This window comes from Halichoerus grypus, chromosome 2 (genome assembly GCF_964656455.1).
Source record: "Halichoerus grypus chromosome 2, mHalGry1.hap1.1, whole genome shotgun sequence".
Taxonomy (NCBI): Eukaryota; Metazoa; Chordata; class Mammalia; order Carnivora; family Phocidae; genus Halichoerus; species Halichoerus grypus.
In genome coordinates, this window is record NC_135713.1 from 202,720,233 (window position 1) to 202,743,270 (window position 23,038).

At 52.6% G+C, this 23,038-nt stretch overlaps 1 protein-coding gene across 1 annotated transcript; it reads left to right on the forward strand.

Moving 5' to 3' along the window:
* Positions 1 to 1,003: 1,003 nt before the first annotated feature.
* On the forward strand, positions 1,004 to 22,506 carry DNAI2 (dynein axonemal intermediate chain 2). Its single transcript, XM_036079039.2, has 12 exons — positions 1,004 to 1,298; positions 2,764 to 2,925; positions 3,918 to 4,039; positions 6,786 to 6,928; positions 7,894 to 8,007; positions 11,807 to 11,946; positions 13,000 to 13,122; positions 15,325 to 15,548; positions 18,904 to 19,039; positions 19,526 to 19,672; positions 20,453 to 20,680; positions 21,772 to 22,506. The coding sequence occupies exons 1-12, from the start codon at positions 1,116 to 1,118 to the stop codon at positions 21,856 to 21,858; spliced, it is 1,809 nt and encodes a 602-aa protein (XP_035934932.1). The 5' UTR covers positions 1,004 to 1,115; the 3' UTR covers positions 21,859 to 22,506.
* Positions 22,507 to 23,038: the final 532 nt, after the last annotated feature.

The window sequence follows — 23,038 nt, forward strand, 5'->3', positions numbered from 1 at the left end:
TGAGCTCTGGGGAACTTGCCATCAAAGACACGCTTTCTAAGAGTTAGGTGTGGCCACAAAGGGTGACTGTGTTTACCTCCACAGTACGGTATTATAGACTCATCAGCTGGCCAGCCATGGAAGTCACCAAGGAGCTCTCAGACCCCACAGAGTCTCCTGGTGTGACAGGGGTCAGTGAAGAGAAGAGCCATCTGTGGGAACTGCCCACTGCGTTTCGAAGACTTCCGGTTAGCATCCGTGCGGCGGAACCTTGCGTTCCAGCAGTGCTGCAGCCTGAGTGCGTCAGGTGTCGGAGTGACTGAGTGGTCTAGCCACGGTCAAGCAGCTAGGGAGCGACAGGACCAGACCTTGAGGTCAGCGCCCAGCCCAGCCTGCTTTCCAATTCCCCACTGTACCCTTTGTGACCAGTCTTTCAAAGGCTCAACTATTCTGCCTGTTGGGAAGTGGGCTGGCTCTCTCCCCTTCTCCGGAGGACTCCCAGCCCCGTCATGGTTGGAGTGATGTAGAGGGAAGAGGCTCCAGTGGGGCCCCCGGGCGTGGCGGAGGGTAGAGTCCAGTAACCTAGAACTCTGGGAAGGGAGTTGTGGACAATCAGGTGGTTGGGTGGGAGTTTCCAGAGGGGCCTGGGGCTCTCAAATCCGTGTGCTGTATGACCAGGTCCAGTGTGTGGCAGGGGATTTAGTCCAACATAATCGCCTCAATATTTCTTCCTTCCCCCCAATAACCATATTAGCTCAGTAAACACTATCATTTAGTGAGTAAGACCCACGGAGTCAGGCAGAGTGGCTGGACCCCTTATTAGCCATGTGGTCCTGGGCAGGGGACTCAGAGCATCTCTAAGTATGAGATTCCTCCAAAGTAGAATGGTGATGCTATTGTCCACCTCAGAGGGCAAATGCAAGAACGGAACCAGATAATGCACGTAGTCATTACTCAATAAATGATTTTTTTTTTTAATGCAGCTGTGGCTTCTGAACAAATCCCCTAGGACCCGTCCCCTCAACCAGACTGGGAATCTGGAGCCAACCCTGGTGAGGCCCGTGGGGACGGGGAAGCAGCCAGGTGGGGCTCCTTACTGCACACCCTCCCTCTGTCCCCCTGCAGCTGCCGGAACCATGGAGATCGTGTACGTGTACGTCAAGAAGCGAAGCGAGTTCGGGAAGCAATGCAACTTCTCCGACCGCCAGGCGGAGCTGAACATCGACATCCCGCCCAACCCCGAGCTGGCCGAGCAGTTTGTGGAGAGGAACCCGGTGGACACGGGCATCCAGTGCTCCACTAGCATGTCAGAACACGAGGTGGGGCCCTGCCCTGGGGCACTGGGCCGGTGGAGCTGTAGTTGGGCAGGGTGGCCAGCCAGGGTGGTAAGGAGGACAGGGTGGCTCCATCTGGGTGACTGGTAGCCAGTTAGAGTGGCCCAGTGCAGATGCTGGAAGTATGAGGGCAGAATGACCCCATGACCCACCACGGTGCCCAGGGGCAGGAAAAGACCCTGAGCCAGCCATTCCCCAGGCCAGGTGAATGTGACTCAGGATGCTCTCTCTCCCGTGGGCTCTGGTCTTACCCTCTAAGACTCTTACTAGAGTTGTCTGAGGCATGTGGTGCAGCTGGGAGAGGTAAACTGAGGGAGTGGGGACTCGGATCTACAGGCACCTGTCCCGCTTATGAAAAGGAAAGGGTGCCACGGAAAGTTCTGGTCAAAGGGGCCTCCATGATAGGAGAGCGGAGCGTCATGTTGCAGTTCGAGCTCCCTGCCTGTCTAAAGCGGGTGGGTGAGCCGCCTCGATCACGCTAAGCGCCGCTCAGAGAAAACTAGTTTGAAGGAGAGAAGCCACTTGGTCATGTCCCAAATCAACCCAGTGAAAATCACACTTGTTTGGCCAAAAACACTTCGTGGGTGGTTCCAGTAACTCACGGTTCAAACGCACTGAGTTCCTTGCTCTCCCAGAGCTGATTGCTGTCACAGGGACCGGGGTGATGCTTTCCACGGAGTAGCCAACTAAACAGGATGGCCTTAGGGTCTCCAGCCCGTGAAGACTTGTTGCTTTTGTGAGCCCTGGCTTAGAAAGGAAAGAAAGGGAGTGACTGCTTACTGGGTTTGGGCTCTCCATTTGGGGTGATGAGAAAGTTCTAGAACTAGATGGAGGCAATGGTGGCACAACATCGGGGAGGTCCTTAATGCCGCAGAATCGTACACTTTTAAATGGTTAAAATAGTACATTTTATATGTATTTTACCACAATTTTTAAAATGGGGGTGGGAATAGAAAGGAGGCAAAGTGACAAGTTTAAGGGATAAACTACATCTGTATCTACCATCCTTCCTGCCACAGAGAACGGGCAGAGCAATCCCCACCTTTACATCATTTCCCTGTTTCAATACCCGTGACATTGTTAATGGTAAGGCAGAGCAGGCTCATTTGCTTCTTTTCCTTTGGGGCCGCACAGAACAGATGGGTGGACTCCTCTGGTCATTAGGGTTTACATAGAGTCAAAATTGGATTTCCCACGGCCAGCGGCATCGGCCGCAAAGCGGCTAGCTCTGTAGGGCAGCACTTCCGTGGCTACCAGTGACCATCTGAGGACCAGAAAGTTCCTTGCTGGAACCTGACAGAATTATGGCTTTGGCCAGAAGCACCTCATCGGTCCATCCCTGTGTGTTCGGGGCCCCGGAGGGGCAGGGGGCCCCCGATCCTGGTTGGCGGAAATGTCCTCATGTTTACACCTGGGGCAGGCATGTTCTCACCCGCGGCTCTTTGTTCAGGCCAACACAGAGCGGTTTGAGATGGAGACCCGGGGGATTAACCATGTTGAGGGCGGCTGGCCCAAGGATGTGAACCCCCTGGAGCTGGAGCAGACGATCCGGTTCCGGAAGAAGGTGGAGAAGGATGAGAACTACATCAACGCCATCATGCAGCTTGGCTCGGTGAGGCTTCATTCAGCCCCAGCCATCACTCGGGTTCCCCGCCTGCATGTGAAGCCCTGGGTGTGCCTGGCCCTGTGCTCGGCTTCTGTGGCTACTTGGGGCAAGAGCACTGACTACCTTCAGGAACCTTCTATCTGGGAGCAGGCAGACCCAGTCCATAACAGCAGACCATAGGGGAAGACGGGAGGGTACAAGTGCTAGGCAGGCTTTAGGAGGACTCTGACAAGTGCTCCCCTTGAGCAAAGAGGACCCCAAAGAACCCTCCCAGCAACCACCTGCCAGTAGGGATCATTCATTCATTCAGCACATTTGGACTGAGCTGCTAGCCTCTGCCAGGCACAGCAGAGATTGCAAAAATGAATTGCAAAAAAAATTGCAAAAATTCACATACATCCTGACCCAAAGAGTTTATAGTCCGCTGGAGGTCAAAGACAAATACAGAGATAACTCTGTATAATGTAGAAAGACATGCTGTAAGAGGAGGGATGACTTGCTATTTTGCTCCATAAAGAGGGAGACTTGATTTCCTGTTGAAGGGATCAGGGAAGGCTTCCTGGAAAAGGAAGCCCTTGAGCTTGGGCTTTTCCTTGTTGGACATCTGGAAAAATGGGGAGGGCCCTCTGGGTAGCAGAACCAGAAGATGGGTGCTATATATGGAGTGATTACTAGTTCTGTTTGACTGGAGCAGTGTTTCTTCACCTTTTTTTTCATTGTTGTCCCTCAATGAGCCTTTTTAGACATTTTTTCCTAATTGCCTTCCCCATGACATGTATGTATATATATATATCTGTGCTTTATACATAAAAAGTAATATTATTTTACCCCCCAAAACCAATTTTCACCCCCTTGGAGGTGAAGGTGCCCCCATGGAGAATGCGTGGGCTGGAAGGATGGGAGAGACCACTGGATATGTCTTGTCCCTGCCAGCCTCCATCTCAGTCCTAGTCAGGCTGCAGGGACCTCCCTAAGAACTCCCGACGTGTCTCCCTCAGATCATGGAGCACTGCATCAAGCAGAATAATGCCATTGACATCTACCAGGAGTATTTTGATGACGAGGATGCGGTGGAGGTGACAGAGGAGGCCCCTTCAGCTAAAACCATCAATGTTTTCAGGTACCTCTCTAGCTAGGCAGGTGTCTGGCCGATCTCTGTCACCCCTCTGGGTGGGTGCTTCCAAAGGTCACTCCTTGCTGATCACCCCATGCCGTGGGTACAAAGTCCTCTGTGCTCCAAACTTGGTAAGGAGCAGAGCAATAGAACACCCAGCAGCCAACTGGTCCTTACCTTGGGGGTGGTCTGGTTGATGGAAGAGGAGGACAGACTCAAGGGAAAGACTAAGGGAATTTGTGAAGCTGTGTGCAAGCCGGGTCAATTCATGCAGGGCACAATGAGTACAAAGTACGGGACATCCGTGACCCAGCAGCACTGTGGGCAAACAGGACCCCCATCCACACTCACGGGAGTGTACCTGGTAATAACCTCCAAGGACAGAGTTTGACCACAGGACTTTCTCCCATAGATACATGTGTGTGTGGAATCACTGTGTGTGTGGACATTCACTGCAGCAGGGCATGGGCTAGCCAAAGACCGGAAGCAAGATGAATCCATCCGTAGGGGACTGCTTCTAGCAATTCTGGTAGGCCCACACAGTGGAATACCACGCAGCTGTCAGAATGAAGGAGGAGACAGCCCCTTCTGGGACAAGATTTACTTTGTGAAACCAAACCACAACAAACAAGGTGCAGAACAGTATGTAGGGTAGCACTATTTTTTGTTTAAAAATAATATATATATGTACCTATGATTTTGGAAGTGGTTAGCCTCAAATGCCAACCCTGGGGGATTCATTGTGCTACCATGACCCACTGAGGGTCCTGGGAAGTACTTGACCGCGTCCCAGCACAACCAGGAAGGACCCTTTTGTGATCCAGGGCTGAGTCGTGGTGTGCAGAGCAGGACCAAGGGCTTCGAAGAGAAGGGGCCAGGGCGGGGTGGGGGGACTGCCCTCCCTGCTGAGGTCTGATCTTCCGTAGGGATACCTTAGCAGGATGATGGGTTGGACATCATCCTGTCCAACCTCTACGTTTGACAGATGAGGGGACTGACCCCAGGGAGGGGATGGTGCTCAGGACACACAGTGGGTGGGCGACCCAATCAAGGATGGGACTCTGGTCTTCTGGATCCCAGCCTGCACTCTTCTCACTCTAACAGTGCTCCCAGGGGAGGAGTGAAGTGGAAGAATCAGGGGGTGAGAAAGTTACGTGGCTTCCCACTTTCCTGCATTCCTTCTGATTACTTCAAGGACAAAGTCTCAGTTTGGGCCTTTTCTACTTCTTGCTCATTCCCCTTTCTCTCTCTCTTTTTTTTTTTTTTTAATTAAGAGTTTATTTTTCAGAGCAGTTTGAGGCCCACAGCGAAACTGATTAGAAAGTACAGAGAGTTCCCACACGCCTCCTCCACCCCACACCCCCACAGCCTCCCCACCATCCACGCCCCGGCCCAGGGTGGGGCCTTTGTCATACCGTCGTGAGCCAGCGTTCTGATACTGCACCATAACCTGGGAGGCTTATAGACAACAGAAGTTTCTTTCTCACAGTTCTGGAGGCCAGAAGTCCCAGCTCAGGGTGGTTGGGTTCTGCGTCCAGTGAAGACCCACTTTCTGGTTCACAGGCGTCCATTTTCTCACTGTGAACTCACAAAGCTGAAGGGGTGAGGGAGCTCTCTGGAGCCCTCTATCAGGCGCTAATCCCATCTGAATGGCTCAGGACCGAATCACCTCCCACAGCCACCCCCTAATACCATCACATTGGAGATGAGATTTCAACATATGAATCTGGGGGACACAACGGTCAGCCTATGGCGCTCCCAAATCCACAGTTTACATTGGGGCTCACTCCGTGTGTTGTACACTCCGTGGGTTTTGACAAATGTATCATACAGAATAGTTTCACTGCCCTCAAAGTCCCGTGCTCCACCTTTTCATCCCTCCCTACCCCCAGACCCTCGGCCAACGCTTGATCTCTTTACTGTCTCCATGCTTTTGCCTTTTCCAGAATGTCACATAGTTGGAATCATACAGTATGTGGCCTTTTACAGACCGGTTTCCTTTGCTTAATGATGTGTGTTGCGTTTCCACCCTGTCTTTCCGTGGCTTGATAGCTCATTTCTTTTTAATGCTGAATAATATTCCCATGTCTGGATGGACCCCAGCTTATTTATCCATTCACCTGCTGAAGGATGTCTTGGTTGGTTCCAAGTCTGGACGATTATGAACAAAGCTGCTGGGAACATTCATGTGCAATATGTTGTGCAGACAAGAGTTTGCAATTCTTTTGGGCAAATGCCAAGCAGCAGGATTTCTGGAATTCTCCACTTTCCCTTTAATTTCAATAGCAATAGGAAATCAGGCCTCAGGCTCAAAACTTTCAGCAAATGAAAATATCGGACGGGAATTTAATATTTTTTATTTCCATGGGTTTAGTGTTTATCATTGCCTTCTGTTTATGGCTGGCTAGAGTGGATTTTTGATTAAGGGAGTCCTCTAAACTTTGTTCTTAAAATAAATTTCTCTGTGGGGTGTCTGGGTGGCTCAGTTGATTGAGCATCCGACTCTTGGTTTCGGCTCCGGTCGTGATCTCAGGGTTGCGAGATCAAGCCCCATGTCGGGCTCTGCACTGAGCATGGAGCCTGCTTAGGATTCTCTCTCTCTCCCTCTCCCCCGTCCCCTGCTCTCTCTCTCTCTCTAAAAAGAAAGAAAAGAAAGTTTTCATAAAGAAATAATTGAGTAAATAAGGGGTGAAGAGGTGTGGGGAGACTTCCACTCCATTCCAGTCTTCTGCCCTCTTGCTCTCCGGTGAAGGGATCCCCAGGAGATCAAGCGGTCAGCCACACACCTCTCCTGGCACCCTGATGGCAACAGAAAGTTGGCGGTGGCGTATTCTTGCTTGAATTTTCAACGGGCGCCTGAGGGCATGAGCCACGAATCGTACATCTGGGACCTGGGTGAGGAGCAGAGCGGTCCGGGTGGCCGGGAAAGCTGAGGGGGCAGGGGAGAGGCTTGCAGAGCACAGGAGTGGAAGGTAGAAGCCACGGGTGGGGGGGATTCTCACAGGGCTGGTCCCTCATAGGGAGGGACCAGGGACCCCAGGAAGCCTCTCATCCCTTCCCTGTCTGGGTTCAAGCACAGCCAAATGGGAACCATATCAGAAGCAGGAAATTCCCTTCATTTCCAGATCCTTGATCAGGGCATTCAAGACCAGACCCCACCAAATCCCAGTTCAGACAGACTCACCGCTGTCCCAACTTTCCTGGCATTTGTCCTTCACCCATGGCCCGGAGGGGCAGTGTGTCTACTTGGGAGCACACACCCTTGTTGACAGAAGCACTCACTCTAAGAGCGAGAGCCTGGCAGGGAGCTGGCGATGGGACTGCATGCTGTCAGATGTCCCTTCACTGTCACCAGTGTGAAAATAAACATTAGCCATTACGAGTAGGTGTATGTGCCCAGCTCAGAACTGAGCACATGATGCTCTTGAGCAGCCCAACAAATGCTTACAGCAACCCTGGGGGGTGGACTCCATCATTAGCCCCCCTATACAGACAAAGAAACTGACTTGGGGAAGTCAGGGAGAGTTGGCTTTATGTAAAAACCTTGTGGTCTAACCTGGTTTCCTACCAAACCCGAAAAATGGACACACACACACACACACACACACACACACACACACACATTCCTGATTACCAGAAATAAAACCACTAGAAGAGTCCCTAGGGTAAAGAGTGCCAGATTCTGGTCACCAAGGCCTAGAGGTTGCAGCCTGGAGAAAGACAGGAGGGGCTTCCAGGCTTCCCCCGACCCCCAACCCCCGCCACTTCCCACTGCCTACCTCTAGAAGGGTTAAACTGTTTGACCCTGTCCTTTGCTTTCTAGACCCAGTGGGACCATTTTTTGTTTGTTTGTTTTATAGAAAACCCCAACAGGCCTGAAATTGTCCTGAAGCCATCTTCTTCTCTTGTCACCTTGGAGTACAACCCCAAAGATTCCCACGTGCTTCTGGGAGGCTGCTACAATGGGCAGCTTGGTAAGCAGGGGCCCGGTGCTTCAGCGGGAGCCCGCCCAGCCCCCGCCGCTGTCCACCAGGCCCACATGCCTGCCCGGGCCTCCCGCGGGGCACAAAGGGAGGTGGGGACTTCCCACAGCGGATGAACTCCAGACATCCGGGCAAGTCGGATTTTGCTGATAGCTCAGCTGCGTCTCCAGTTGTAATAGTTCAAGTCAGTCTGAAACCAGTTCAGAATAAAAAGTTTTAAGAAAATTATAGGTCAAGTATAAAGTCAAGAAGCATTTACTGCCCACCTGCCTCCAGCTGGGATAGAGTACCTGGGGGCAAAGGGATAATGAGACCCGTAAGGAGCTCCGTCTCCGGAGAGGCAGGTGGAGACTCCTGTACGGAGATGGATGTGAGCGATCCCTGCCATGCGCAATGAGTGGGGACGTGTTCCCTCCTCCTTTGATGATCGGGAGCATTTGGTACTAATTCTTTAAATGTTCAGTAGAATTCACCAGGGAGGCCATCTGGTCCTTCCCTATTGGAAGTTAAAAATTGCTAATGCAACCTCTTTTTTAAAAAATTTTATTTATTTAGAGAGCACGAGCTGGGACAGGGGCAGAGGGAGAGGGAGAGAGAGAATCTCAAGGAGACTCTGCACCGAGCACAGGGCCAACCCAGGGCTTGATCTCACGACCCTGAGATCATGACCTGAGCCGAAATCAAGAGTCGGAGGCTAAGTTGACTGAGCCACCCAAGTGCCCCTCTAATGCAACCTCTTTATTTGTTCTAGATTGCTTCATACTTTCTATGTCTTCTTGAATCAGTTTTGGTAGTTCCATTCCCCTCTCTTTCTGTTTCTCAGACAGATCATCTCAATGACCTACCTCCAGCTCAGGGGGTCTTCTGCCTGCTCAAGTACGTTGCCCTGCACTGAATTTTCATTTCAGTGAACATATTTTTCAACTCCAGAATTTCTATTTTGTTCTTCCTTTTAAAAATAATTCCTGTCTCTTGGGGCGCCTGGGCGGCTCAGTCAGTGAAGTGTCCAACTCTTGATTTCAGCTCAGGTCATGATCTCAGTGTCGTAGGATTGAGCCCCACATTAGGCTCCATGCTGAGCGTGGAGTCTTCTTGGATTCTCTCTCTCCCTCTGCCCCTCCCCTGCTCATGCTCTCTCTCTCTGATAATAATAATAATAATTATAATTCCTGTCTCCTTATTGATATTTTTTATTTAACAAGATATCACTCTCATACTTTACTTCTTTAGATACGGTTTCCTGTAGTTCTTTGAACATCTTTAAAATCAGTGACGTAAAGTCTTTGTCCAGTAAGTCCAACAGCTGGGCTTCCTTGGGGTCAGTCTCTGTTTATTGCCTTTTAGCCTGTGTATAGGCCATATTTTCTCATTTCTTTGTGTATCTTGTAACTTTTTTTTGTTGGAAATTGCTCTCTTTACATAATATAAAGTGACAGCTTTGGAAATCAGATGCTTATACTTGCACAGGGTTTGTTTTCATTGCTATTTGTTGGAGTGGTTCATTTCTTCAGTGAATTTCCTGAACCAATTCTGTGAAGTCTGTACCCTATCGTGTGTGGCCGCCACAGTCTCTGCTTGGTTCGCTTAGTGGCTGGACAGGGATTTCCTTAAGCACCTGCAGCCAACCAGTCTTTGCTGAGAACCCATGGGTGCCTGTTTGAGCATGCCTGCAACACTCAGCCAGGCAGCTGTCAGCCCCACCTGAGCCTCTGCGCAGAGCCTCGGGGTCAGCCAGAGGCAGGGGCTTAGGACCTCCTCTACTCTTTCCTGAGCGTGTGCACGGCTCTGGGCACGCACACAGCCCCACCCAGGCAGGTGGAATATGTCGGAGCTTTTCAAAGCCCTGATGGACATCTTGTTCTCCAGGTTTGCCTTTTAAGCTTTGTGGTTAGTTTGCTATTTGCCCACCTGTTACCCACCACTTCAGGAAGCTGCACAGTTAATCAGTTGCCTGTAATTATCATCATTTTCAAGAGTTGCCTCCGTAATAAGACTTTTTTTTTCACTCAGCAAGCTCCAAGTCAGGTCGAATACAGACAACTTGCAGGGGAACCATCAAACAGGTCAGATAGTCACCGTTCTTTGGACAGGAGACTCTGAATGAGCTCCGGCCACATTACCCCTCCTGTGGCTGCCAGGCTGCAGGTTTTCACCAGGAAGATAAAATATTATTATTATTATTATTTTTTTTTGAGGCTGCCGTGGGACTTGGAGAGTGTGGGGTCTTAACTAAGGCAAGTTAAAAAAGCCACAAAACTCAGTGTCCTTACTAACATTCAGCTTTCTCCTAAACACTCTGGATGATGGCAAGATTTTGGCTAATTTGTTCTGAAAAAGTTGACTGACGATTGTTGCTGGTTTTCTCATTGCTTTTATGGAGGAGATTTTCAGAGGTCCTTAGTCTGCTGATTTTGCTGATGGAACACCTAGAAAACTGGTTTTTGGATCCCTGGAGAGCCTGGAAGGAAGCTGCCCACATGGGCCCTGCTCGCCTGCCCGTCCTCCACCTCTGGCCCCCAGGCAGCAGACACTCAGCCTCCGTGGCTGCACCCCAGGCCTGACTTGACCTTGGGCTTGAAAAGGGCCCCCTACCCTCCTACCTTCACATGTTCTCTTCCTTCCCCTTCTTCCTCTCAGAGTAGGAGCAGGATGGCAGGGAAACTTCTTAGACACTCTTCTAAGGCCTCTGACCCCCTCTCTCAGACCTGCCGCCTCCTCCCCGGGAACAGACACGGGTTCCCACAAGTCTCCTGCCAAATTACCTGGTGCCAGGGCTCTAGAAGATGAGCGGAGCCACTGTGCATGATTTATTCAGGAGTCTTGCCTTGCTCATTATTCATGACCCCTTTCAGGGCTTTTCACACTAGATGAGAGCAGCTCTGGGGCTCGGCTGCTGGGGGAGCCCCCCTCCCGAGCGCTGCTCTGCCCAGGCAGAGCAAGCTTAGCTAAGAAAGCCCATATCTGGGCCAGGCCAGCCCAGGGGCAAATGCTTTGGACTTCGATTCCCGAAATCAAAACATGGATCATGTTTTTTGTTGCTTTCCTAGAAATAGCTCTGTGTAAGAGAGTGGGTCCTTGCTGCACACTCGTGGCAAAGTAAGAACGAAATCTGTCAAGACAGGAACTAGAGAAGTTTTGAGGCTTTCTTGGTAAAGCAGCAGAGCTGAAGCCCCAGTAATGAGTGTGAGTAAAGGGTCTGTGAGCTGCATTCCCATCTCCCAGCGGGGACAGCCAAGGTGCAGAGGATAAAAGGGAAGGAGTTTATGTAGCAGGAGAGATTTGCCTCAGTGTTCTTACTTTCAGGAGCCTTTCTCTGGGGTGGAGACACTCTTCTCTCTGGCTGGCCCACCACCCCCATCCTAGGCTCATCTTCAGTCCGTGCTCCTTCTCACTCCTTCCAGGAAGCTTGCCCTGACCAGCCCCACGTGTCCCTCACCAGAGCAATCCCAGCACGAGCTCTGCTTGCCCATCCCCCTTCCTGCCTCTCAGGGACACGGACGCTCTTATTCCCAGAGGCTTCCCGAGGGTCTAGTGTAGTGCTCAACACATGGTAGGGGCTCAACAGAAATGAGTGAAGCCTGCACTCTGGGAGTCTTCCCACAGAGATTGTGTGGGAACTTCAGGGGTCGGTAGGAAACTCAGGCAGGTTGGGAACGAGCCCTGATTCTAAAAAACCACACACCTGCCAAACCAAGAGAAGCAGCATCCCTCCGTCGCCTGCTCCCTGCACCAGGGAAGGGAGCCTGGACTTCCATTCACCTTTCCCTTATTCCCCCCCCCCCCCCGCTAGCCTGTTGGGACACCCGCAAGGGCAGCCTGGTGGCGGAGCTGTCCACCATTGAGTTCAGCCATCGAGACCCTGTGTATGGTTCCATCTGGCTGCAATCGAAGACGGGCACTGAGTGCTTCTCGGCATCCACAGACGGGCAGGTACCGGCCAGCCACTGTGGAGGGCAGGGTTGTGGGGAACAGTGACACTTCCCTGGTTCCCCTTCAGAATCCCCGGGAGAACGTTTCCTTTTTGCATTTTATTTTAAAATTGAGGAGTAGGTAATACGTGCACATGGAACAAAATCCAAAAGGTACACAAAGGCAGACAGGGAAACACCTTCCTCCCACATCTGCCCCCCTCCCCATAGGCGCCCACCTGCATCAGCTTCTTACGGCTGCCTTCAGGGATAGTCTCCGTATACAGGAGCAAATACATCCGCCTTCTTCACTCCCTTTCTGCACACCTTACACCTAGGTAAATATCTGCACTTGATATTTTCATTTAGTATATCTTGAAGATGGTTTCATATTTCATAAAACACTGCCCTGTGCCTGTCAAGAACTGCATTAGGGGGGCGCCTGGGTGGCTCAGTCGCTTAAGCGTCCGACTCTTGATCTCAGTTCAGGTCTTGATCTCAGGGTCATGAGTTTGAGCCCTGCGTGGGGCTCCACACTGGGCATGGAGCCTACTTAAAAAAAAAAAAAAAGAAAGAAATGCATTGGGTAAGCCATAATTTATTTAAATGGATCTCAATATGTTGTCATTCTAAGAATAATGTTGCAAGCAGTGTATTTGTATATGGGTTTTTGCACACGTGTGAAGGCACGCCTATACCATACGGTGGGATTTCTGGATCAAAGCATATGGGGCATATATAACACTGCGATATATTGCCATATTGTGGGGAGGCTTTAAGAGTTCAGATTCCAGAGCCCACATTTGGCGATTTTCATGCAGTAGGTCTGGAGCGAGGCCCCAGCATCTGGATTTTATGAAGCTTGCCCATAACCCTAGTGATCGGCCAGGTTTGAGACTGTGGGCCAGAGCAGTGGTTCTCCAAAGTGTGTTTGTCGTGCAGGTCACTGGGCACCTCTAACACCCACCCCTTTGGCTCCAGTGATTGGCCCCAGGAGGGCGGTGGGGGTAAGGAAGGCAAAAGCCAGGAGAATCGAAGGACCTCCAGTCTCACAGTTGCCCCGTCCTACCATCAGGTCATGTGGTGGGATATCCGAAAGATGAGCGAACCCACCGAGGTGGTGATCCTGGACATTACCAGAAAGGAGCAGTTGGAGAGCGCCTTGGGGGCCATCTCCCTGGAGTTCGAGTCTACTTTGGTGAGTGTCCCCAGCTCTCCCTTTGCCAGCTTTCCATCGCTGGGGCAGCCAGAGCTGAGGGCAGGGCAGGCCAGGACTACAGTGTGCACCAGGCAGCTCCATGGAGGGCCAGCCCCACTGCGGTCCTCCTGGACGTGTGTGGTGTTTCCAAGGACCCTCCAGCAGGGGGCAGCAGAGCTGCTTGCAGAAAGAAGCCGCGCCATCTCCTTCCCACAGTCACCGCTTGGCTAGTGGCTGCACTGAGCAGAAGGCAAGCTTTTGCAGAGGACAGGATTCCGGAAAGGCCCCATTCTGTGGGAAGAGCCCTGCCCAGGACCAACATGGAGAGGCCAGGCTCTGTCCCTGCCTCGTGTGGGTCGCTTCGCTTTCTGAAGGGCAGGAAGAGATGTTGGAGAAGAAAATGAGGTCAGAGGAGGCTCCTTGGAAAACCCAGAGCACAGGCACAGTTAGAGAATTTAGCGATGGGAAGGAACAGTAAAGAAATATCGAAGCTGAGCAGTAATGTGAATGTACCAGAGGACGGAAGCTTCTAGAAGCAGCAAATGAAGACACCCTCCCTCCAAAGCAAGAAAACAACTTTCCCAGATGACTCTTGCCTTGGGCTGGTTCCTGGTTTATGTCTCGCTGAAGCCCAGGCCTGACTCCTCTCCCCTCCACCCCCCCACCCCTCCCTGGGGAATTATCCCTTGTTTGCTTTCAGGTCATGTGACATCATTCCCGGGCCCTTGGGAGGTGGAGGTGCCCTGGCCTCACCCCTGCGCTGGGAGTCCTCACTGAACGCTGGGGAACCAATGCTGGTGACGTGAGGTGGAAGACAATCGAACTGACCCTCACCCCTGGGCGTGGTAGTCAGGGTGGAGAGGACGACTAGGGCAGGTGCGGGGTGTGGTCACCGTGCCGCCACTAGCCCCCGGCTCTCCCACACCCGTGACTGAGCGCAGGCGGGGTGCCGGACGCTAGTAACTGTCTTGCGTGATGAGCTTGCGTAATCACACACGACCATCTTGTGAGGTGATGTTATTATCCCTACTTTCCAGCTAAACAGATCAATCTTAGTGTGGTAAGTCGTGCTCTGTAGAACACGGGGCTCACACCCAGGACTCCGACTCCAGGCCCAGGCTCGCCAGGCCAACCCCACCAAGAAGTCTGAGGCTGGAGGAGGCTGGAGGCATGGCGGGCCCTCCAGATCTGGGTATTTCCGCCTGTTACTAGCTTGCAGGAGCCCTGCGGTTTACTTCGTCACTCACCCACTCTTCTGGGCCTTTCAAGCTGTGTCTCTTCACTTTTCTTTGACCCCCGACCTGGAGTCCAGTTGTTTCTTTTCTTTCTTCTTTTTTTTTTTAAGATTTTATTTATTTATTTATTTGAGAGGGAGAGAGAGAGAGAGTGCGCGCATGTGCGTGAGTGGAAGAAGAAGCAAAGGGAGAGGGAGAGAGAGAATCTCAAGCAGACTCCCCGCTGAGCACGGAGCCCCATGCGGGACTCGATCTCAAGACCCTGAGATCATGACCGGAGCCGAAATCAAGAGTTGGACACTTAACTGACTGAGCCCCCCGGGCGCCCCTGTGCTTCTTTTGTAAAGCCATGGATTTCTTTCCTTTCTAAAGCCAAATGATATTCCACTGTATGTACAGAGCACATTTTGTGCATCCCTCCAATGTCACTGGGGTTGGGACACTTGAGTTGCTTTTACCTCTTCGCTGCTGTGAATAAAGCTGCCACGAACAGGGGTGTACAGCACGGCCCAGTTTTGCAGAGAGTGGCTGGAGGCTGGGTGAGGGGCTTTCTAGACTCATGCTTTACACTATTTATTCTTTCAGTCATTCACTTTATCTGTGAATAAACAGACATTCAGGATCTTTATGGCTAAATGTCTAGTGGACACAATGGTGCTACGTGAAGAGGTGTTCATCATGAGGCTGCTGCTGAGTCTCTCCAGGGACTAGAAGAGTCAAGAGTGCTTCATTAAGATGGGGCCCTTGAGCAGGTTCTAGAGGCGGGTGGGGTCTGATGAAGCCAGGACGGGCGGGGGCAGCTCCTTAGGAAGGGCTGGGGAACAGCCTGAGCGGAGGCTTAAACCAAAGGCCCTCCCAGCACCTTCGGACCCCTCCGCCCTGGCCCCAGAAGGCTGCTCGCCATGACAGTGAAGCCCTGAGCTGATGTTTCATGACACCTTCCACTCCTGTGTCACCCCCTCCACAGCCAACCAAGTTCATGGTGGGCACCGAGCAGGGCATTGTCATCTCTTGCAACCGCAAGGCCAAGACGTCAGCTGAGAAGATCGTGTGCACCTTCCCAGGCCACCATGGCCCCATCTATGCCCTGCAGAGAAATCCGTTCTACCCGAAGAACTTCCTGACCGTCGGTGACTGGACCACCCGCATCTGGTCCGAGGACAGCCGGGAGTCGTCCATCATGTGGACCAAGTAAGAAGGAGAGTGGGAGGGACAGAGGGGGCCAGCCCAGGAGTGCCCTGAGCCTCCATGTGTCCACCCATAAAATGGAGAGAACACCCCTCCACACCCACCTGAGCTTGTGCTAGGAGCCGCCTAATCCAGCCACTTCACGAAGGAATGTGCTTCAAACAGCTTGGGCTGGTAAGAATAACAGGCTTGGGTTAATTTTCATGACCTCAGGACAACCCTACAAGGAGGTAACATTGAGCCTCTTGTCCCTCATTGTCTGTGTCGGGGGACAGGGCCACGAGGAAGCAAAGCCATTTGCTCCTGGTCCCTCAGCTGGTAAGGAGCTGAGGTGGGATTTGAACCCAGGAAGCTTGGATTAAGAATCCGGGCACCTTGGCAGGACGGCTTGGTGGGTCTCCTCTCCTGTGAGGGTGGACATGTAGGAGCAGAGAGGGACAGAGCTGTGAGCTCTGTCGTTGGATCAGAGAAGCTTGTGGATTCACCCAGTCTGCCCAGAGGAGAGCCCAAGGGGTGCGTGAGACAGACCCTCAGCGTGGTCCCACTGCCCCTGGGTGAGCCGGGAAGAGCCACATCCATAGACATGTCGCAATGTAGGCAGGGCCAGGAGACCAGAACAGAGGCATGAGGTGGGGGGACAGGTGCCCCCTCAGTCTTCATGTGTGTCGATCTGGGGTTCCTTTCCAGCTCACACAGTCACAGGTCCTGTGGTCTTGGAGCCACTATGGACCCGAACGGGCATCTTCTCTTCCAGTGGTTCCCAAATCTGGGCGCATCAGGATCTCCTGGGAGGAGTTGTTTGTTTTTTTGTTTTTGTTTTTGTTTTTTTTAATCCAGACTCCAGGGCTGCTGTATTGGATCTTGCATTTGACCCAGGAAGGGGCATGTTAAGGATTTCCCCGGGGGCTTTATGATTCAGCCTGTCTTTGCTTTTGGAGCAGAAATCTGGTCCAATTTCCCTATTCTACAGGGTAGAGAGGGAGGCCCAGAGGGTAGCGCTTTGTTCCAGGTCCCATGGTGACTTAGAGGGCTCCACACCACCTACCCAGGTTCTGACTCTTTTGTCATATATATATATATATATATATATATATATATTCAACCATTTTATCGAGGTGTCATTGACATGGAAAAGGCTGTACATACTTAATGCATACAGCTCTATGAGTTTGGGGGTAAGTTACACCTGTGAAACCATGACTGCCATCAAAGCCATAAACATACCCATCACCTCTCTCCTACCCCCTTTATTATAATTATTCTTGTGTGGTGGGGGGGGGGTTAAGAACACTTAACATGAGATCTACCCTCTTAGCAAATTTTACTATTTGGTACAGTTTTGTTAGCTAGAGGCCCTACTAGATCATACTAGATCTCCAGAACTTATTTATTTTGCATAAATGAAAGTTTGTACCCTTGGACCATCCCCTTCCTGTTTTTCCCCTCCCCCCAGCCCTTGGCAACCAGTGTTCTACTCTCTGCTACCGTGAGTTTGACTTTTTTAGATTCCACATGTAAGTGAGATCATGCAGTATTAGTCTTTCTGGGTCTGGCTCATTTCACTCAGCCTAACATCCTCCAGGTCCATCCACATTGCTGCAAATGGCAGGATCTCCTTTTTTAAGGCTGAATAATATCCCATGGACCCTACAGACCATATTTCCTTTATTCATTCACCTGCTGATGGACATTTAGGTTGTTTCCATCTCTTGGCTATTGTCAGTAATGATGCAGTGAACATGGGGGTGCAGGTATCTCTTTGAGATTCTGATTTTAATTTCTTTGGATAAATACCCAGAAGTGGGATTGCTGGATCATAGGGTAGTTCTACTGTTAATTTTTTGAGGCACCTCCATACTGTTTTCCACAGTGGCTGCACTAGTTTGCGTTCCCACCAACCGTGCACGAGGATTCGCTTTTCTCACCAACACTGTTTCTTGTTTTTTTGATGATGGCCATTCTAACAGGTGTGAGGAGCTGTCTCCTTGTGTGTATGGTTTTGTTTTTCTTTTTTTAAATCTCATTGTGCTTTTGATTTGCATTTCCCTGATAATGAGTGGTGGTGAGCACCTTTTCAATAACCCATTGGTCATCTGTATGTCTTCTTTGGAGAATTATCTTTTCAAGCTCATTGCCCATTTTTTAATTGGGTTATTTGGGTTTTTTTCTATTAAGTTTTTTGGCATGAGTTCCTTATATATTTGGGATATTAACCCTTTATTGCATATATGATTTGCAAATATTTTCTCCCATTCCATAAGTTGCTTTGTCATTTTTTTTGGCTTTGCTGTGCAGAAGCTCTTTACGTTGATATACCCCACTTGTTTATTTTTGCTTCTGTTGCTTGTGCTTCTGGAGTGATATCCAAGAAATGGCTGCCAAATCCAATGTCAAGGAGCTTTCCCCCTCTGTTTCTTTCCAGGAATTTTATGATTTCAGGTCTTATGTTTAGGTCTTTAACTCATTTTGAGTTGATATTTTCATATGGTGGAAGATAAGGGTCTGATTTCATTCCTCACAGCAGAAATCTTCGAAAATCTAGATCCCACCAAGTAGGAAGTATAGCACTCTTCCAATGTCAATACTAGGAACTTTTCTGGGCACACTTCCTCCGACTCCTTTTAGTGAGTCCCACGGCTGGAAGACTGGGCCCAGATCCAGCGGCATGCACCTGTTCCCTGGAGCCTGCTGTGGGAAAACACCAGGGGCCAGCCCCTCAGAAGGACCAGAGCCTTTTTTTTTTTTTTTTTTAAGATTTATTTATTTATTTATTTGAGAGAGAGTGCAAGCCGGGGGAGGGGCAGAGGGAGCGGGAGACAAGCAGACTCCCTGCTGAACGCAGAGTCCAACATGGGGCTCAATCCCAGTACCCTGAGATCATAACCTGAGCCGAAATCAAGAGTCGGATGCTTAACCAACTGAGCCACCCAGGCCCCCAGGACCAGAGCCTTTAAAATGCAGACCGTGGGGCCCCTGGGTGGCTCAGTTAGTTAAGCGTCTGCCTTCGGCTTGGGTCGTGATCCCAGAGTCCTGGGATCGAGCCCTGCATCGGGCTCCCTGCTCCGCAGGAAGCCTGCTTCTCCCTCTCCCACTCCCCCTGCTTGTGTTCCCTCTCTCGCTGTGTCTCTCTCTGTCAAATAAATAAATTTAAAAAAATAATAATAAAATAAAATGCAGACTGTGAACTGCTGGTAAGCAAGTTGGCATGGCTAGAAGTCAGACACAAGAAAGAACTTCCTGCCCAGCAATGAGACCCTGGAGTCCGGCGGGCCTGGATGAGCAGAGCCGTGGCTCAGCGGCTTCTCTGTCCTTCTCAACCACAGTGGTCCTTGACCAGTGACCCCCTGGTGCCCCACAGGTACCACATGGCTTACCTCACCGACGGTGCCTGGAGCCCAGTGAGGCCGGCGGTTTTCTTCACCACCAAAATGGACGGGACCCTGGACATCTGGGACTTTGTGTTCAAGCAGTGTGACCCTGCCCTCAGCCTGAAGGTCATATATATCCCCCTCCCCACGCATCCTGGCCCTCAGGGTCTGGTGGCCCAGCAGAATCACCTGGGGGAAATTTAGAAAGAAAAGAGAAGCAGAAAGCCTGGTCTCTCCTCCTGCCAGACCTACTCCTCCGGCAGCCCTGGCGTGGGTTCCTGGCAGCTGACCCTTCCAGCCTAAGCTAAGGTCATATTTGCATGGCTGGAGCCGAGCCCTGCTGGCTTGGGCCATGGAAGGGCATGGAGTTTGGGACACAGCAGGATGGCCCGGGGGAGCTGGACTGAGGGGGTGGAGGGTGGGGGATGGATTGAGGGGGTGGAAGATGAACGAAGGGGGCAAAGGGTGTCGACAGCCAATCTCAGAGTGTGACCTTCATTTTGTGGGTCAGGGGAGTCACCGAGGGTGTTTGAACACAGAGTTTGGCGAAGTGCCCACCTCCCCGGGGGCCAGATCGTCAACAAGTTTCTTCTCCCCAACCGGGTCCAACAGGTGTGTGACGAGGCCCTGTTCTGCCTCCGGGTGCAGGACAACGGGTGTTTCATCGCCTGTGGTTCTCAGCTGGGGACCACCACGCTGCTGGAGGTCTCCAATGGGCTGTGCACGCTCCAGAGGAACGAGAAGAACACAGCTTCTTCAGTAAGTGTCCCGGGGCAGAGCACGCTAGCCAGAGAGAAACGTCAGGCCCTCCCTTTTGCCTCCTGGGAAATGCATGGACTTTTGGGGAGGTGGCGTGGTGTCCCCAAAATGAGCAGGTTAGTGGGGTCAGGAGTGTCTGAACCCACCCTGGCTTACCCACGCGGTGGTGCAGCTGCCTTGGGCAAGTCACCTCACCCCCTGGGCTTGTCACGGTCAAAGTGGTTTGATAGGTCAGTTTGTCTGGCTTCACAGATGACATCTCTTTGAAGCAGACCCTGTCAAACAAAGGCTCAGAGATGCCATTAGAGAAGATAGAGGGAAGGCGGAGATCCTGGGGAAGGGGGCTGGGAGGCTGAGATCCGTCCCTACACCCCCCCAGCCCGCGCCCCCGGCGGACCCCTGCTGCATCTCCCCAGCACCGTGAGCACACCAGGGAACTGAAGGCCTGCTGCTGAGGCCCTGGGCCAGCCCCCTGGCTCCGCTGGGATTGTGGGCCGGCCCCCGGGCAGGTGCGCCCCTGGGCCCAGGGCCCCACAGTGCGCAGCTGTACGGGCGTTCTTCAGGCTGTTGTCTCTGTTCTGGGAACCCCTCGGAACTGGGTGACTGGGCAGCTCCGCTCCTGCCTCCCGACCTCAATGTCCAGCCCTCCTTTCTTGCCGTTAGCGCTGAGAACAGACCCCTTTGGGGCTGTACTGAGCAAAGAGACGTCAGCCCAGCCCCACGCTGGGGCCGCCGGCCGCCGCCCTCCTCCCACAGCCTCCCTGTCCCCGTGTGCCCCAGATATTTGAGCGGGAGACCCGGCGGGAGAAGATTCTGGAGGCCAGGCACCGGGAGATGCGGCTGAAGGAGAAGGGCAAGGTGGAGGGCAAGGACGATGACCAGAGGGAGGAGGAGACCACCCTCAACCTTGAGGAGCTGGTCACCAAGGCCGAAGAGGAGTTCTTCGACATCATCTTTTCAGAGCTGAAGAAGAAGGAGGCGGAAGCCATGAAGAAGAAGCCGAAGCCTGTAGGGCCCCAAGCAGGGGGCACCGGCTGGGGAGGGGGAGTCAGGGGGTGGGGAAGCCCCAGGCCTGGATTCTTCCTGCTCTCTGACCTCCTGGGTGACCTCGGGCAAGTGGCCTTAGCAGGTGGACCTTAACTTGTCCATCCAGCAAGTGGGAGGAGTGACTCCCTTCCTCCTGAGGAATCTTAAGTGTCCAGGGGGACTGCCCCGCTTTCGAGAAGTGGGTGGTGGGCTCCTGGGTGCCGACAGAGCGGACGGGCTGGTGGAAGACAGCCCAGCCCATGGAGGGGATAAACTTGTCCCATCTCATGAGCTCTCCCCGCTCCATCTCCCTCCACTGGGGCTGGGGCCCGGCTGTGATGTCTGCAGCTTCTTTTGCATTTGGAAGCGCTTGGATATGAGAGGCTTTATTCTCACACTGTCTGTGTGGCAAGGCGGGGGCACAGACCCCCCTCCGCTTATGGCCGAGGCGAGACTGGAGTCCCAGCTTTCGGACCCTCCCCGCCTCCAGAAGGCAGTGCTGACAATGGCCACTTTCTGTGGCGCAGTGCACCTGGCAGACAGCAGGCTTGGTGCTGGGGGTCCCCAAAGGTGCTCCTCCCGCTGCTCGAACACTGCACTTGGAGAAGCTGGGCCTCAGAAGGCAGTGCGGTGCACAGAACAACCTCGCTTCTGCCTGCCTTTCTCTTAAGTTTTCTGCAGCTGGCCAGAAATTCTGGGTTCAGGGCTGAGAAAGCAGTGTGGGGTCCTTATGCCCATTATTTGTAATCCGGGTCACAGCCCTGCGAGGAATCAGGTCCCCTGTGAGGGGACCAAAGAGACTCAGGAGGAGCTAGCCCGAGGTCACCCGGGCAGCAAAGTGACAGAAGTAGGACTTGTACCCGAGTCTGTCAGATGCCCTAGGCCGTGCCCGCCATCCGCACCCGCTGGCTCTGAGCACCGACTAGATCCTCGAGGCCAGGAGCTGGTAGCGGTCTCCCGAGTACCTGGCAACCCAGGCCTCCACCAGCGGGCTGCTTTGGCCTCAGGGGATTAACTTCCCAGGGTGCAGGGGAGGCCTGCCCCCCGTCAATGATTCTGTACTGTTTCTGCAGAAACATCAGGATCTGGAGACAGATGAGGAGGTGGAAGGAGAAGACCAAGGGGAGGAAGAAGGTGACCATGCCGAGACTCCGACCTAGAAGGGTCAGGTCGGCCTTGCCCGCAGACCCACTTGCTCTGCGCCTCTGTTTCCCACCTCCTGGTATGGCGCTGGCTTCACAAGTGGGCACTGAGCCCCCCCTTAAAGTGTCAGCAGAGGTAGGGCTGGGCAAGCAGAGGGTCCCTGACCCGACCCGATGCCCCACAAAGGGCTGGCCCCCATGACTCACTGAGCCCAGTCCCAAGGGACCCATTGGAGGGAGGGAAGGGGCAGGGCTCATGCCCCAGCTGGGGACCCCTCCTCTCAGCCAGCTGAGCACACCCCGCCATTCAGCCTGGCCCTGCGTGTTCCCTTGGGCTCAGCTTCCCCAGGGCTTTTCGGGCAATCATTTTCTTGCAAAGCCTGCAGAGCTTCCAGCTGGCCTTGCCTCAGCCTTGGCGGGGCCTCAGAAAGACCGGTGCGCGGGGAGAGGGGCTTCTCCTCCTCCCATCCTGACCTCCCCTCCACATACACCTCGGAAACACAGTCCGTCCGCTTCTAAAATGTCTCTGGGCAAACCCCCACCCCGACCCCCAGGCACTTTTACCTCTGAGAGGAGATGCACGAACGAGGTTGATTATTCTTGTACGCCTGCAAGCTTTCTGCTCTCTTAATTCTTACAAAATTAAATTAATAACAATGGTGCTAACCCTGAGTGCTTATTGTACATCCTGTGCCGAGAGCTTTCCGTGTTATCTAATTCTTTGTGCAGAATCCCTGGAAGGTTTGTTCTCTGATTGTCCTTACTCTCCAGAGGAACAGTCGGGTTCCGGGAGAAATGTGGGGACTGGCCCGGGTCACAGAGCTAGCACAGGGCGGAGCGGGGACAGGAGTCCAGACAGCTCCGTCTCCGCCCAGCACAGCGGGCACCTGCAGGGCCCCTGGGGACACCAGGAACTGTGGTGCAGCAGAGCACTCCGCGACCATTACCAGAGACGTCCGTAGCCAGGAGGGCACCTCAGAACCAGCTTTGCACCTGAAGTCCCCCAACCACCATTCATTCTGTGGGTGTGGGATGGTGCTAACAGGGACCCAAAGTGCCCTGTAAAAAACTGCCCTTGTTAAGAATCTTACTGGGGAGGGACGCAGGGCCAGCCACCCTTTGTGACCAAAGGAAAAACAAACATTAAGTTGCCACTGTGGCCAGACCCTGGTAGAATAATCCTTGTGGGACATATTTA

What these genes read in the sequence shown, in the direction of transcription:
- DNAI2 (XM_036079039.2), top strand. Translation starts at nt 1,116, where the DNA reads ATGGAGATCGTGTACGTGTACGTCAAGAAGCGAAGCGAGTTCGGGAAG. An exon ending in CTAGCATGTCAGAACACGAG is followed by an intron (nt 1,299 to 2,763) that starts GTGGGGCCCTGC and finishes CTCTTTGTTCAG; the next exon opens with GCCAACACAGAGCGGTTTGA. An exon ending in CCATCATGCAGCTTGGCTCG is followed by an intron (nt 2,926 to 3,917) that starts GTGAGGCTTCAT and finishes TGTCTCCCTCAG; the next exon opens with ATCATGGAGCACTGCATCAA.